The sequence below is a fragment of the Euprymna scolopes genome, chromosome 11 (assembly GCF_053919585.1).
Source record: "Euprymna scolopes isolate OS-2025 chromosome 11, ASM5391958v1, whole genome shotgun sequence".
Lineage (NCBI taxonomy): Eukaryota > Metazoa > Mollusca > Cephalopoda > Sepiida > Sepiolidae > Euprymna > Euprymna scolopes.
This window is the reverse complement of record NC_136492.1, coordinates 6,070,413-6,087,940: the sequence shown is the minus strand read 5'-3', so window position 1 is coordinate 6,087,940 and position 17,528 is coordinate 6,070,413. Positions and strand designations below refer to the sequence as shown.

General features: G+C 34.1%; 1 protein-coding gene across 3 annotated transcripts in view; it reads right to left on the bottom strand.

Annotated features, from left to right (window-relative positions):
• Positions 1–17,528, bottom strand: part of LOC145287757 (nardilysin-like) — a 118,628-nt gene that overhangs the window by 4,006 nt on the left and 97,094 nt on the right. For all 3 annotated transcript variants that reach the window (XM_080135538.1, XM_080135536.1, XM_080135537.1), the window contains exons 26-31: positions 16,461–16,620; positions 13,035–13,109; positions 10,933–11,076; positions 8,105–8,241; positions 7,328–7,409; positions 417–533 (exon numbers count right to left, since the gene is read on the bottom strand). In XM_080135538.1, coding sequence (XP_079991664.1) covers positions 417–533; positions 7,328–7,409; positions 8,105–8,241; positions 10,933–11,076; positions 13,035–13,109; positions 16,461–16,620 — 715 coding nt within the window. The remainder of the gene's footprint in view (positions 1–416; positions 534–7,327; positions 7,410–8,104; positions 8,242–10,932; positions 11,077–13,034; positions 13,110–16,460; positions 16,621–17,528) is intronic.

Below are 17,528 nucleotides of genomic sequence, written 5' to 3'. Positions count from 1 at the left end.
CTAGGCCGAAAAGTTGCTGAAACAGCTCGTGATATCAACAAAGCGTTTGACCCAGGAACTACTTCTGAACACACAGCACAATGGCGGTTTAAGAAATTTCGTGGCGGCGATAAGATCCTTAAAGATAAGCATAGTGATCGGCTATTGGATATTGACAACAATCAATTAAGAGCCAATCCACGCACAACTGTTCGAGAACTTCTGAATTAGACGTAACGTATACGATGATTTCCAACCACTTGAGAGATTGAAAAGACAAAAAAACTTGATAAATGGGTGCCCCACAAATTGAACGACAATCAAAAGAAACGCATGAAATGTTATCCTCTCTTATTTTAGACAACAAGAACAACCTGATCATTATTTGTTGAAATATGATGGAGTAGGAGTAGTAAGGCTGGGGGTGGGGGGCTTACCTCCTTTTCCAACCGATCAAATACACACGTCTGAATAGAGATCTCGTGCCAATGTCTTCGAGATTCTTCGGCAAGTTTGGTGTCTTCGCACTGCTTGGCTGTGATTAAACTTTCTTTCTGTTGAAATCAATGAAAAGAGAATAAGAAAATTATTTTATTTTAGACTCGACGAATAATTAGCAATTCATCTTAAAAGGTATCTTATATTAACAAGATTGCGAACCACTTCCATTGTTTTCTCCAGAAAATTGGAGACGTAGTGTAATGTATTATACCTGTCCAATCAAATAACCTTTTCCACAAAGAAATTAGTAAAAAAAAAAAAAAAAAAAAGTCAGCTGAATAAATTGGGTGCTTATGTATTTTTGATACCACACTATTTTAAAATAGTTTTATCAGGTTAAATTCAAGTTTCACAATTTTTTTTATTAAATTGTTAGGTGGAAGCACAGAATAGTTACAAAACAACCCCCCCCCCTTTATTCTGACAATTTTCTAATTGGCCGTCCTCACCTCCGCTATGTTGACGTGTGCAGATGCGACATGAAAGCATGCAATATTGACCCTACCAGGTGGGAGCCCAAAGCTTAAGTCCGCAGCATCTGGAGATAAACGGTAACCAAAGACCTGACCACTGGGGAAAGATCCATTGCAGAACCGGCAGAGACCAAAAGATTATTCAGGAAGGCCTGTCAGCAAAATCCAACAGGCCAGCAACACGATGCACCAACCTTTACCTGTAATGTCTGCAACCGACAATGTAGATTGAAGATAGGTTTATTCAGCCACAGATGCAGTGTTCAACCACAACCGTTACAGGTGCAACACATAGTTTTCTAGACTGACGAATGCCAACCAATGAATTTAATAATTTTTTAAGATTTCTTTGATTATGGTACGAGAGAAAACAAATTCCGTAGATTAAATAAATTTTGTTCAAAATTCATTTTTAGCAACAAATTTTATATAAGTTTCCCATTTTAGACTCGGAGTGAAGTGACTGAAGAGCTTATCAAAATATGGAATCAAACTAATGTTAGGACGATAATTCATAATCGGATAAATTGGGAATTTTAAGGAGTATCGGGAGAGGAAAAAATTGTGCTTATTTTCAGATGCCAAAGCCAATTCTTATAATTGTCATTTTTATCTGATTTTGTTAACATCAAATTCTTCCACGACTGGCAGTAATGGTGCAATAATAAATATTTATTGATTTTAAACTCATAATAAAATTAAAATCTATATAATCATCATCACAAATGTATTTTTACGTTTGAGAAAACATCTGCACATTTTACATAAGTTTTTACGGTAATCGGGGGGGGGGATAACAACTCTGTAGTTAAATATTTAGAGATTTTTAAGAATCAGTAATTGTATCGGAATCGGTTAAAATATTTTTTTTTTCTGGGAATTTAAATTGCATTCTTTATTTTTGTTTTTACGTTTTTTTTGGGTTTTTTTACTCAATGGAAGAATTCTTTAGAGTCTTAAGATGATGATAATAAAGTCCAACATGTAAGGTGGAGCTTAGATACAAAAGGAAAAAATCGACTATACAAAAAGGTATACTAATGCATATATATTTAATCATGCATTCAATAATGGTGTGTGTATATATCTTTTATAATATAAAGTTGAACGTCTGTGTGTATCTGGTCACGAATAGGCTCTGATATGGTCGACTATTATAGAAAACTGATCATATATAATGATAGATGTATCGAGACACAGGAATGGGTATGTTTGATCTGGCATAATGATGATTCATTAAAATTGTGGGGTCTGCGTACGCGCCTGGTCCACAAAGTATGGAAATAAAATATTTAAAAATTAAAAAGAAACGTTAGTATTTTTGATATAGATGTACATAAGAATACTTTGATAAGTATGTTTTAACTTAAATAGGGATGGTATAATAAAATTGTGGGGTCCGTGTTCGCGCCTGACCTCTATAGAATGGAAATAGGCACAAACTTTAATAAAGACTTTTCATATCTATCTGCTTAAGTATACTTTGATAATTATGTTTCAGTTTGAAGAAATATGATATAATAAAATTATGGGGTGTTCATTCGAGGGGAGGTTCTGTCATGATTTCTCCATTGCCTATGACCTCACTCAGATTGTTCAGGAACCTACCCGTGTGCCCGATAATGACGGCCAGTATGCGAGCCTACTAGACCTTTTTCTCACAACTTGCCCTGAACTATGTTCAGTTTCTGTTCTGTCGCCTCTTGGATCTTCCGACCACTCTGTTGTATCAATTAAGATAAAAATGAAATGTAATAAGTCCCCAGACGTACCTCTTCATCGTACAGTATATCGATACACTAAGGCTGACTAGGATAGCTTCCGTACATTTATATCTGATCTACCTCTGCATTCCATGTTTAAAAAGGATGTGTCCTCTATAGTATTAGACCTAACTGAATGGTTAATTGTAGGTATTGACCATTTCATACCCTCTAAAAAGTTTCAGCAAAAACCTAACAGCCAGCCATGGTTCTCTCCAGAATGTGCTGCTGCCATTGCGCACAGAAATCACTTTTTCCACTGCTTCAAACGTAATAGATGTATGGAAACTAAAGCCGTTTTCAGGACTGCCAGCAACCATTGTAAGAAAGTAATAAGGAACGCAAGAGAGTTATATGCTCAATCTGTTAAGTCCAAAGTAGCTGAGCAGCGGCTTGGTTCCCACCAGTTTTGGCAAATAGCAAACAGAATCCTGAACAGAAGCGTGTGCTCCATCCCAACTATTATCAATGGACTTGAGGTAATCTCGTCAGCATCAGACAAAGCCAAACTCTTTGTCAAGAACTTTGCAGCTAATTCTACCCTTTGCGACCAAGACCGCCAACCCCCAATATTTCCTCTTGTATCAGAAAACACGCTACGTGATATACGTATATCTGTACGTGATGTTGCCAAGCTAATCAAAAACCTTGATTCCAGTAAAGCAACTGGCCCTGATGGTATTCCAATTATAGTACTCAAAAAACTTCAACCTGAACTAGCGCCCATACTTACAAAACTGTTTAAACGTTGTCTTAAGGAGAATAGTTTCCCATCTCCCTGGAAAATCTCATCAGTATGCCCTGTATTTAAGAATTCAGGTGATCGCTCATCCCCCTCTCAGTACAGGCCAATAAGTCTCCTGTGCGTCATGAGTAAGTTGCTAGAATCTGTATTAAATACAGAAGTAATCAAACATCTCAACAAAAATAACCTTCTTAGTGACACTCAATATGGTTTCCGTTCTGCTAGATCTACAGCAGATGTCCTTACAGTTATATCGCATAGGATTAGCAAATCTCTCGACGGTGGCAATCTTTCTAGGGCAATTGCTCTTGACATATCTAAAGCCTTTGATAGGGTATGGCATAAAGGTTTACTTCATAAGATCGCTAGCTATGGTATAGCTGGAAAAGTCTTCTCAATTATTAAATCATTTCTTTCTGATAGGTTCATAAGAGTAGTAGTTGAGGGGCAAAAATCAGAAGCTCACAGTATTAATGCCGGTGTCCCTCAGGGATCCATCCTGGGCCCAACTCTTTTCCTGATCTACATTAATGATCTTCCAAATCATATCCTTACATCATTTGTAGACATTTATGCTGACGACACTACCATTTATGGTACCACATCTAAGACAGTAAACGACCAAGTTCTCTCCGATTCTCTCTCCTCTGATCTTGAGCACGTAGTACAATGGGGAAAGGAGTGGCTGGTTACTTTTAATGCATCTAAAACCAAGCTTCTCTCTTTACATCATCAACATTCTAATCCACATTTGTCATCAATTGAAATGAATGGCTCTCGTCTTCAGGAGGCCTCAAGTTTTGACAAGCTTCTGGGCTTGACCATTACTCCTGATCTTAAATGGAACACGTATATCAAATCTGTTGCCAAGGCCGCTGGAAAAATGGTGGGATCTTTCTATCGATCCAGTAGATATCTCACTGCTGATGCTATTCTCTATTTATATAAGAGCCAGGTACGTCCAAGGATGGAATACTGTTGCCACATCTGGGCAGGAGCTGCTAGAAAGGACTTGGCCTGCCTTGATAGAGTTCAAAATAGACTTCGTAGCCTCGTAGGAGATGTCCTTTTCTCCTCCTTGCAACCTCTATCTCACAGAAGAGATGTTGCGAGTTTGTCTCTGATGTATCGTTATTTTCATGGAAAGTGTTCAACTGAGCTTCAATCTATGGTCCCCCCTCGCCAAACTTTCACAAGAAACACTCATCTAGCTGTAAACACTATCAATAATTTCCCCCACTCTTTATCTGTCCCTAAACCTAAACGTAGATTCCATGAACAAAGCTTCTTTCTTAGAACTGCACGCCTGTGGAATTGTCTTCCGTTTTCCTGCTTTCCGGCTGACTACAATATGGTTTTGTTCAAGTCTAAAGTAAATAAGTTCTTGATGAGCCGTTCCATATAAGTTATTAAATTTACCAAATTTTCATTACTAATGATTACTATATTGACCAACTTCTACTGTACACTCTTTAACCCTTATCCTTGAGTGGCCTCTGGGCCTTGATAATGTGGTGATGCCTTTGTAAAAAAAAAAAAAAAAAAAAAAACCTCCATAGAATGGAAATATGCAGTGGCGGCTCGTGCATGGAGCTGTGGGACTGCAGCACCCCCAAGTTATTTCTACACAATATTAATGATAAAATTAAAAATAATACGTTTGTTTATTATTATTATTATTTTATTTTTTCTATGTGTACATTATAAAATCATTAACTTTAATGTCGGTATCTCCAAATTCATATAATAGCAAAAATAAAACTTGCTTGGAGCTGTGAAATTCACAGTTACACCTTCTTAATGAAATTTTCTTGTACACATGCGCGGATTAGACGCTTTAGGCAGCCGATGAAAACCTCTTGAAGAACTGTCGCTTGGCACAGTTCCGTGTCGTGAAATTTGTTGTTTGCTTAGAGTGTGCGCCTGTATAGATATGATAACATTGTTATTGAAAAAAAAAGGAGGTTTACTTATATTTTTTTAAATTATTATTGAAATCTGCACATAACGTGTTCTTGTACATATTGTGCTATTTTTTTTTTTTTAATACGCACACTTTTAGCGTTGCGATTTAAGTCGGTAGCAGACGGAAATATATAGTATGCAGAAACTGTTTATTTTTATTTATTAAAAGTATTCGGGAATTTAGCAGTGAAGCTAACACGCGGCCAAGGGTAAAAACCAAATATACAATAAATAAATCTTACCATAAAAATAAAGTTACTTTTCCATCTACCTGCCTTTTTGTTTGTTTCTTTAAAGTAGTTTTAAATGCTATTTATTTTGCAATAACTGAACTTTACAAAAAAAAACAAACTGTTTACATTTTTTCCTAGAAGGAAAAAAGCGAAGAAACAGTTTATGTTGAAAATACATTTTAGTTAGAAATCTTTTTAACGTGCATGTTTTAGATATAAAAAAATTAGCACTTATTTGCCTCCGACAAGGACAATGTTAGAAGTTTTACACTTTGAAAAATGGACTTTTTAGACAAGATTTTTTAATTAAAATGTGTTTGTAAGTAAAAAAACAGACACACAGTTTTTTATAATTATGCATTTTTAAACTTTGCATTGAATTTGTTAGTAGATGGGTCAGATAATACGCATTAAAAAAAGTAATTAGAAATCCTTCTGGACTGAGACAATTTTAATTTATTGTTTTTTGGGGAAGAAAGCTACATTAAAATTCGATGTTTTATAATGCTTATATATGACATCCTATTTTCTTATAATAAATCTCCATTTTATGTCGATCTTTACCGGCATGGGAAGGTCAGTAAATAGCCAAGTTTGTTCTTTTTATATAAAAAGCAAGTTGTTAAAAGATTTGTAAATAAAATTTTGTATCTTTAAATATTTTTGTTTGTTTGCTCACTATATAAAAATGTAAACTTTTTTATTTTGCATTTTATTTACAAATACGTTTTGTTATAAATACATCTTTAAAAATAAATTTTGTAAATAAAACGCTATTTTCAAATAGTAAACTCCTAAATTAACCCTCGTAGGGAGGCAGGTAAATTTCAAAGCTTTTCTTTTTTGTTTTTATAAAAAATAAGTTATTTTTAAAAATGTTTTTCGTTTGTTTGCAAAAAAAAAACACAAAAAAAACCGCAAACTTATTTAATCTGAAAAGTTTAAAAGGAATAAATATATATATTATTCTATAAAGTCTACATAATATAAAAAAATCTTTTTAATAAAAAAGTTTTTGCGTATTATCCATTTCTGATTATTTGTCTTTGTTATATATTTGAATATTTATTTGAATGTTTGTTTATTATTTGATTAAATATTTATTTATATATTCGAATTCCTTTACACGATATTAAAAAAAATACGTAAAATTTTTGAAGCAGCACCCCCACTAATCTCAGGCACGAGCCGCCACTGGAAATATGTCACAAAGTTTAACAAGGTTTTTTAATATAGATCCACAGAATATTGTGATAAGTGTTTCAGTGTGAACAGGTATGGTATAATAAATTATGGGGGGATTATCTATTTTATTTTTACTTTCATCATATTTTGCTTTGGTTTTGATACCCCCAAATTCGAAGCTATCTCTTTACAACCTTTCCTTTTCATAAACCAGTCCATTTTCTGTAGGCTGTTTTTGAACCCAGTCAATGACGGGTACTTTTGCTAGTTTTACATAAGTTTTTACGGTAATCGGAGAGGAAAATAACAACTCTGTAGTTAAATATTTAGAGATTTTTAAGAATCGGAATCAGTAATTGTATCGGAATCGGTTAAAATATTGGAATCATCCCATCACTAAATCAAACTTTCTGAAATCTTACGCAAGGTGAAGTTCTTTGTAATTTTCAAATATATTTCGATAAAATAAAAGTTTTTACTTACCAATCCTTGAAATTCTTCCAACGTTATAATGTTGATAAAATCATTGATGAACATATGAACCTTTTTATTCACAATCTCTGGCCTAAAAAAAAAAAAAAAAAAAGTTTCTTTTTTAAAAATCATTCAAGATATAACAACAACAAAAATTGCTGCACGTCTATAAACCCTCACTCACAAGCACAAGATCAAAAATAAAGAAAGAATTTTTGGAGTCACGGGTGCGCATGATGGGCATACTCGTGACTCCAAGAAAATATCATACATTAAAAATCACAAATTAATCAAGTAGTTTTGTTTAAAAAAAATCTACCAACAAGCTCTACTGACCTCTTTCAGACTGGTAAAAAAAAAAGAAAACAACCTAGACAACAGCAATTCTCCTCCTTTAGTCCGAAAAAGCACTCAGGAGAATTTGATATAATAATAGAGATATATATAAATGTAATATTCATTTTTTACTTTTTCATTCCATATTTTGGACTATGTAGCAGTTTTTGAGGAATATCTATTTGTCTCTGAAGAGTTGTTTAGTGATATGAGAATACTCATTTTAGCCACATTTCAAATTGGTAAAAAAAAAAAATATCCAATCTAGAAAACAATTTTTCAACTTTTGTCAGAAAAAACGTATGAAAATAAAGAAAATGCAATCCTGCCGTATAGCAAAACTAATCTTGCATGTATACTTTTTGCTCTTCGGTGCAAACAATAAGTGATGATGTTATGATCAAGATTTGAAAAGAAAAAAGTATTTTTTTCAAAATTGTTTTTTCTTACGTGAATTTATGAGATTGGAATTCAATGGCAATAGAAAATCCAAGGATTCCACGAAGTACTTCTTCCTGAACAGAAACACTGTAGCCAAGCTGGTGTTGTGTGCGGAGAATATCAAAAAGAGGCTCTTGCATCCGATTCTGACAAAGAATAAAAATTTGCATCAAATTTATAAATATAAAAAATTTGCATCAAATTTATGATAACATGAAGATGGAAAGAATAAATCGACACAAACGAATAATCGTATATTATATAAAATTATATTATTATTATTATCTATCTATATATATATATATATATATATATATAAAATTATATTATTATCTATATATATATATATAAATTATATTATTATCTATATATATATATATATATATATATAAATTATATTATCTATTTATAAAATTATATTATCTATATATATAAATTATATTATTATCTATATATATATATATAAATTATATTATTATCTATATATATATATATGTATATAAATTATATTATTATCTACATATATAAAATTATATTATTATCTATATATATAAAATTATATTATCTATATATATAAAATGTACTCATTTTTCCCCGTTTATACCTTAATAGAATTAAAATTTAAGACATTTCATGCAAATGTAATATGCACAAACTGCAACACATTATCTGAGGTGTGTTATAGGCCTATTACCTCTCCACTTCCTTGATAATTGTAGGTTCCTATATTTTTTCTGCTGAAAGTTCACGGCCAAAATCAGTTACAATCAATGAAAGTGGTAATATCTCTTCTCTCTAATAAATTCCTCCTTTCCCCGCCACAACTTAACACCGTTGCAGGATTGTTCACAAGGAACAATTATGAAGGAACACCGGCTTGAGTTTTCTTTACTTTGTAGTTGCTTAAAAAAACTGGAACTAATCGAATCAAAGGGTTACTTATGCCATTTTTTTTTTTCTTTTCGCTGTGTTTTTTTTTTGTTTAGTTGCTTAAAAAAACTGAAATTAACCAAATCGAAGGGTTACTTCGTAGTTGCTTAAAAAAACTGGAATTAACCGAATCAAAGAGTTACTTATGCCATTTTTTTTTTTTTCGCTTTTCGCTGTGTTTTTTTTGTTTTTGGTTTTCTGAACACGTTTTTCCATGATTTTTGTTTTCTGTTTTTCCGATTTCTTTTTGAAAGAAGTTTCACCGTTGTCCGCTGTTTTCGTTTTGCCGATTTTTTTCTAAGAAATTTAACATCGTTTTATTACTTTGCTTATTCTTCACTTTACCCCCCACCCCCTTACACACAATGCCGGGTACACCCGCTAGAATAAATAAAATGAAGCTTTTCCTGAGACTTTCAGTGGCAATCACCCTAACATTTTTCTTTTTCACTTTTTTGTTTTTTTCTGATTTTGTTAGCGGTTCAGGAGTAACTCCTGTGACTCCTATAAGAGAAGAGTGTATGTCCGATCTCATTGACAATTGTGTTATTCAGTTTTTTGATATTTTCAAATTTAACCTTAAGAAATAATGCTTTGTATTTTCGATCACCCTTACTAGTGCAGTAGTTGGAGTACTTGGGAAAATTCAGTTGCAAAAATGACATTCCTCTGAAGGATGCTGGTTCAATCCTCAGCGTGGTTGATCGATCCAGTCATGGCTGATGAAATGAGAACCAGCCAGCCGTTTGAATTAAATAAAGGGTTCTGTTTGAAATTCCGTGCAGATTCCTGAGTTCAACAGAAAGATTCCACCATTCCACAAGATACATCAGGAGAAGGTTGGAGGTTATATCAACCAAAACGTGAAAATCCGAGTCAAGATGAGAAGAGTAGACTGAAGAATCCAAAACTTTTTTTTTCTGTATATTTTTTTTAAAAAAGTGTAAAATAAAATAATTAGAAAATATTCTAAGCATTGCTCGGTTGGAACAGCTAACATTCTATAAGTTATACAGGGAAGAACGATCAAATTGTCGACCTAGAAAAGAAGACACGATTCCATTTTCATTTGATGAAAACCGGTCTTTTTTTTTTTTTTGGTTACAGACCATCAACTACTTAAAAGCCTGAAAGTGACACATTTCTTAACAAACGAGTTTGGAGATGCGCCACTGTACAACTCATGCTTTCTACCGATCCAAGTTATGACAACAGGACCATCGCCAACGCCCTCAAAATGCATCACTGGATTGCCACAAATAACAGAGACATACCCAGAGTGATGAAAACAAAGTTTCCAGCCACGGTTATGGTCTTTGGTGTGGCTTCAAGTGAGGGCCACATCATGCCACCTCACATCTTCAAAGTCAGCTTGAAAGTCAACACCAAAGTGTACCTGAATGTGATGAAGAGTGTGGTGATCCTCAAGTGCAATCAGGGGGCTCGTGGCAGATCCTGGGTGTGGCAGCAGGACTTGGCCCACCAGTCCAAAGAGACCTAGGCTTGGCTTCAGAAGAAGTGGTACTGGCTCCCTCCTCCCCCAACATGAACCCGCTGGACTACTTTGTTTGGTCATAAGTCGAGAACATCACCAACATGACCTCCCACAACACCAAAGCTAGACTGATCGCCCCCCCCCATCCGCCGAGTATTTGCTGAGCTCCCGCCAACGCTTGTGGAAAAGGCAAGCTCCCAGTTCTGGACCCATTTTGAAGCAGTGATTAAGGCTGAAGGTGGCTACATTGAATAGATGTCAGCTCTACTACATAGTCAAGTTACCTGAATTGATTTTTTTAATAAAAGTTTTAAAATGAAACAGTACTGTTGTTTTCTTTAGGGTGACAAGTTTATCGTTCTACCATGTACTACGAAAAGATGTTTTGATAATTTTCAAACATGTTACTTACCACAAGCATTTCATTGAGGCAGCTAGTGTAGATGCTGCCAGGTTCTACTTGGTAGTAGATAAGTGCCGTAGAGTTTGGGCTTTCCGGGTTGAAGCTCTCAACCTGACAGCAAAACTGTCCTTTCGGAATCGTCAACAAGCATCTCTGCGATAAGGAGGAAGCAAGAAACGTATTTTATAACTTGATTCATGTAAATGTATATGCACATCTTTATCATATAACTAGCCTGGGTGCCTGGCATTGCCTGGGTGTGTGTTTGGAGATGTGTGCTGAACAAAAAAAAGATGGGTAGCAGGCTCGAATCCGTACTGCGAAGAAAGAAAAGAACGTTAAAAAAAAAAAAAAAGTGACGTCTTTGCCGTTGCATTCATTGCCAAACCGGAAATAACAAAGGTTTAAATTAAGGCTAGTCAATCAAAAAGAGGGGTTGACTTTTGAAAACATCAACCCCTCCCTATAGAAAAGTGCCAAGTTGAGGGTGAAGGAATTAATGTTTTTAGACAATTTTTCGATATTTTTCATCCGAAGGGACAAGTTTTAAAACGATACTGATCTCGTGAAAATCCGTCATCTCTGTTGAAAGTTTTAGGCAGACATACATACATGCATACATACATACATTTAAACAGACAAGTGAGATTTATATCATAGATTATCTAATTAACTGCTGCTAGCATATAAAGCAATGCTGTTTGTATAAACAAATCTTAAGGTCATCTGAACAAAGTTTATGACATTGTCATTTTGCATACACATCTTAGCAGCTGGCAAACAATCTAACAATAAGAAATGCTGACTGTCATCTAGACGGTCAAGTTTCAATCCTGGCAAAAGGTAGTTACTAGTCTAGACTCACTGAAGAGCTGTGATACAGTAAAACAGTCTGTCTACGGTTGATTATAAATGCTCCGTATCTTGGGTTGAACATAAACAGCCATTGACAATACAAATGTGTAAAGAAATAAAGCTTAGGTCGTTGGGACAATGTTTAATCATTGTCATTTTGCATAAGCTTCTAACCGTTACACTACTTGGCTATATATATATATATATATAAGACACAGTGCTAAGTCATAGAAATTTCCAGGTTGGTATCTGGGGGGCACATTAATTCACTGGGAGAGACACAGTCTACTGTATGCTCATGCTACATCTGCACTGACAAAGATAAGCAGTAATACCAAAAATGTGGTTGGTTCTACACAAAGCCTTCACCACAATAAACAAATCATCTGTGTGGATTTCAGAACAACTTAGTTGTTGTGGCAGAAGCTCATACATCGAAAATGATGGGAGAGCCCATATACATATGTAATGTTATATTCTTTTTTACTTTTTTCATTCCATATTTTGGACTATGTAGCAGTTTTAGGAATATCTATTTGTCTCTTAGGGGTTGTTTAGGAATATGAGAATACTTATTTTAGCACAACATATAATTACATCAAAGTGTCTTTACTTGAAACGCAAATTTCAATTGCGACAAATCTTAAACGAAACTCGTTAATAAGAAAAAATTAAAATAAATGGTTAGGTACACCAGTGCTTGAACAGGTGATCATTCGATCTGTAGTCGAATGCTCTACCACTGAGCTATATCTCTAGATGACAATAAATCTGTTTTTTTTTTAAGAAGAAATGATTTGCCGAGATTTTATTATTTCCCTTGGCCAGTGTAATGCAAAATATTCACTTGTAAAAATTCTTTTTTATCCACAGGAGAGAAAGACTATATTTAAGATTTTTTTCAATACTTATCAGATGAATTTCTGTGCAAAACACTTCCAGACATAAATTAGCTTTGTGTGAAATTTGCAAAAGATCGGCTCAGCTGTTTCAGAACCTATAAGCAAAGAACTCTCTCTCTCACACACACACACACACACACACAAAGTGGCTTTTATATATAAATGTAATATTCTTTGTTATTTTTTCATTCCATAGTTTTAAAAAAGGAAAACAAAAACAAATTGCCACAAAAGCAATACCAGGCAACACCAGGTCGGGACAGTTAGATAAATATAATCTTAAACATAGAGCATATTTGTGCATTAAATATAAAAAATATAAAAATAAATGAAAAAAAAAAAAATTAAATTTACTTCTGGCCACTGGTCTTTCGGATAAACAGCAGCATCAAATTTATCCACAACGTAACGCATCATATCACAAGCATCCTGTAATAAAAAATAGAAAATAATTTTTTAACAAAATAAAAAGAATAATCCTTTATTACATATACTATTTACCTTGTATAGTATGGCACTGATACAAGGGAAATAACTCTTGTTAACTAAGAGATTTGTCGCTTTGTTTTTATTAGAAGACTAGCGAGGGGTATCCGGCGTTGCCTGGGTGTTTGTGAAAAAAACCCGAAATGTGAAAAAAAAAAACAGGTGCCCGTGAAAAAAAAATCGAAGCCTTGACGCGCAGTTGGAAAATAGCAAAGTGTGAAAAAAAATAAAAACAGGTGCGCGTTTTTGATTGACGTGACGGCGATAGGTATTCAGCAGTTAGCATTTTGTGTGGGACAGTTTTTAATGAGGTCAATAAATCGGTTTGTTTGTTTTTAAAAACCCGCTCCCTGTTTATTAGGGGGAGCGTCTCGTCTCAAAATGAAAGCTACCGTCTGATATGACGAAGTCAACATTGACCAAACGTTACTTAGCTCTCTAGAAACCACTGGCTTTCAGCCAGTAATTAGAGTAGAGTTTGCTTTTTGTTTATACCGAAAACCGAATGTAACGCGTGCCGATGCAGGAAATGTGGAATAATTAACGTTTGAAAGTCAATAAGATTAAATAGACAGGCGAGCTCTGTGGTTAAGTGTGAGATATTACAATTTATAGATGATATAAAAAGTTTTTTAAGAAGTTGTGAAGCGAGCGAGCGCTTCTCTGAAAGAAGCCTTTTGTGGACATTGAGGAAAAGCGTACATACATACATACATACATTTTTCGCTTTTATATATATAGACAACTTGAGACGCTAAAACCAACCGCTACCAATGAAAAATTGTACTTTTTATTAAAATGTTTGTTTCTTGTCCAGAATTCTCCCTGTATAAAGCAGTTTCGTTTTTAAATAAGAAAATTATTTTTAAACAATCGGAATACAGCATAAATCTCACAAGCTTGAATTATTGAATTACCCCCCCCCTTTTTTTTTAGATTGTTTTAAAAAGGTGGTTAGTCATAAAATTTGATTTTACTTATTTAAAAATACAACTAAATGATCAATTTACGTGATTTTTAGAATATGCTACTTTTGTTTTGTTGCAAGTACATACATCATACAGATTTTTCTTTATTTTTGTCTTCTATGTAGGGGAAATTCTGGACACGAACCAAATGTTGAAAAAATAAAGAGGAATTGGGAACATTATTAAAGAAAACTGACAATTTTTTGACTTTTGATGTAATAATGTTGTCATAGTTTTCTTTAATAACATTTTCAATTCCTCTACAACTATCGTTGTGTTTTCTCTCTTGTACATCTTTAAACTTTTTAGAGCTTATTCAAATTGGCGCTCAGACTCCAAGCGATAAACAAAAATGAAGAAAAACTTATATTTTACCCACTTATCACGGAATGAAGATTTTTATATTCCAAAAATCACAAAAATTGATCAAGTATTTTGTTTTTTATTTACGAAAAACAAACTTTTTTTTACTGATAAGTGACAGACAAGGCCATATTTTTTTCTAGAGAACATAAGGGGAGGTAATCGATGATCATTTTAAGTTTCCATGAGCATTAGGGTTGTCTGCCCTTGTCTTCCAATTTGATGATTCATTTTTTTGTCACGTTCATCGAAATAGCAAAATGTAATTTTCTTGAATAAAAATAAAACTAATTGATCAAATTACATGATTTTTTACCTTTTTCATGTTCGTCCTGTGACTAGTAACGTACATCAGATATTTTTGTATTTTCTATAATTTTAAATGCCGCCATAAGTGCCAATCTAGATAAGCACTGATTTTTTTTTTTTAAATTTAAAAAGGTAAGTTTTACACAAAATGAAAATGTTAAACTTTATTTTTTTGGCTACAACATGACTAAGATAAAAATATAAAATGGTTACCATTAATGCATAAACAAAAATAAAAACAGCTCTCCTGCTGTGAAATATGTCAGTTAAAAATAAAATAACAGGAAAATTTTAGGACATACTTACTTGTGGAGGAAAAATATTGGTACTTGTACAGTTTAATCAAGACATTAAAAAATAAAAATATCGAAAAATGGTTGTATTGTTGGGTGGTTGTTTTTGTTTTACGGCATATCAACCCTTTTTCAGGTTATTTAATGCCAAACCCAAACATTTTGAAGAAAATTTTTTTAATAGAATATATTTGTTGTTTTCAAGTCGGTTTCTATTTAACCCATAGTTGGAACCCTAACAGGTACTACCACTCCGGGTCAGAGTGGACCTGGGAGCAATGGCAATTAAAGGGTGACTCCACACTCCCCAAAGCCCATAAGCTAGGGCCTCACCACTGGATATAGTTTAAGGTCATATTCAGGACCGGTTGTATTGTACATATCCGTTTTGGAAGTCTCTCGCTCCTTGACAGGGTTCAAAAGAGAGTCACAAATCTGATAGACCCTAAACTGGCATCTAAGCTTCAGCCTCTGTCCCATCGACGAAACGTTGCATCCCTCTGCCTGTTCTACAAGTATTTTAATGGTGAATGCTCTGATGAACTGCAAGCACTCGTGCCCCCACGACGTGAACACCCTCGACAGACCCGACAAGCTGCAAAATCCCACCCCCACACTGTAGAGATCCCTAGATGTAAAAGATCTTTCTACTCTGGTAGTTTCTTCCCCAGAACCGCTAGACTTTGGAATTCCATTCCAGGTCACTGCTTCCCCAACTGTACTGACATGCAGAAGTTCAAGTGCAACGTGAACCAACATCTTGCTGCCCAAATCCCTACATAGTACCCCAGTAGTTGTTTCCCCTGATAGTAGCCCCCTACACCAAAGTGGCAATATGCCTTGTTTGGGGTGAAAATGTAATAAAAAAAAAAAAAAAAAATTTAAAAAAAAAGTTTCACTTAATTTGATCAAGTAGTTTTTTGGGTTTTTTTCAGCAGAAAGACTTTTTATGAAAGTGCGTTGAAGGTAGGAATCTTTTAATTTTTTTAACACACCACGGGGAGATAATTCAGTTTAAAGCGCCGACACTCCCTCTTTAATACTAGCTTTTCTTCCTAAAAATCGAAACATGACTACCTTTTGCTTGGTATCATAAATTGTTTTTTCGCTGTAAAAAAAAAAAAAAAAACTACTTGAAATTAAGTGAATTTTTTTTTTAGAACTTCGTTCCATAACGGATATGTATAATATAACCTTCGATATTTTTTTTTTTTTCGATATTTTCATTTTTTTAATGTCTTGATTAAACTGTACAAGTGCTGATTATTTTCCACAAAATTCAGTGTATGCTAATATTTTTCCATCACAAGTAAGTATTTCCTAAAGTTTTCTAAGTGCGTTTTTTTTGTTGTTGTTTTTACCTTAATGGAGGCATTCCCAATCACAAATCCTTCACAAAATAACTGCAGACAAAATCTCTTGAACCAATCCCTCATCATATTGGGTGTCACCTCGGGTAATTTACTATATTTTTCAGGCACAGGGAAATATTCTTGCTCGATCACAGCCAAATGTAAATTACTGAAAAATAGAAAAGAAGAAATTAATTCGCTTTTAATTCTAAAGAGGAATTGGCTGAATTTTTATTTTATAATTTACATCTTCCAATCTTTTCTATAAATAGGGACGATTAATCGGAATTGGAAAAATCAAAAGAGAGTCACCAAACTGATAGGCCCTGAACTGGCAGCTAAGCTTCAGCCTCTGTCCCATCGACGAAATGTTGCATTCCTCTGCCTGTTCTACAAGTACTTTAACAGTGAATGCTCTGGCGAACTGCAGACACTTGTGCCCCCACGACGTAGACACCCTCAACAAACCCGACAGGCAGCTAAATCCCACCCCCACACAGTAGAGATCCCTAGATGTAAAAGATCTTTCTACTCCAGTAGTTTCTTCCCCAGAACCGCTAGACTCTGAAATTCCATTCCAGGTCCCTGCTTCCCCAACTGTACTGACATGCAGAAGTTCAAGTGTAACGTGAACCAACATCTTGCTGCCCAAATCCCAACATAGTACCCCAGTAATTGCTGCCCCTGATAGTAGCCCCCTACACCAAAGTAGCAATGTGCCTTGTTTGGGGTGAAAATGTAATAAAAATTTTTTTTTAAATCAGAACTTTTGTAGGTAATGGAATCAGTATCAGAAAAATATGGACTGATTTTCCGATGCCAAAAACGATTCTTTTAATTATCTTTTTTTTTTTATTTGATTTTGTTGAAAGCAATATCTTCCGCCACTAGTAATAATGATAAAATAATAAATATTTAATGATTTTAAAATACCAGTCATAGTAAAATCTATAGATAATCCCTATAAGTGTTTTCTTTTCTTTTTTTTTTTTTTTTTTACAAAGGAATCACCACTTATCAAGGCCTAGAGGGCACTCGAGGATAATGGATAAAGAGTATACAGTAGTCAAAAGGACA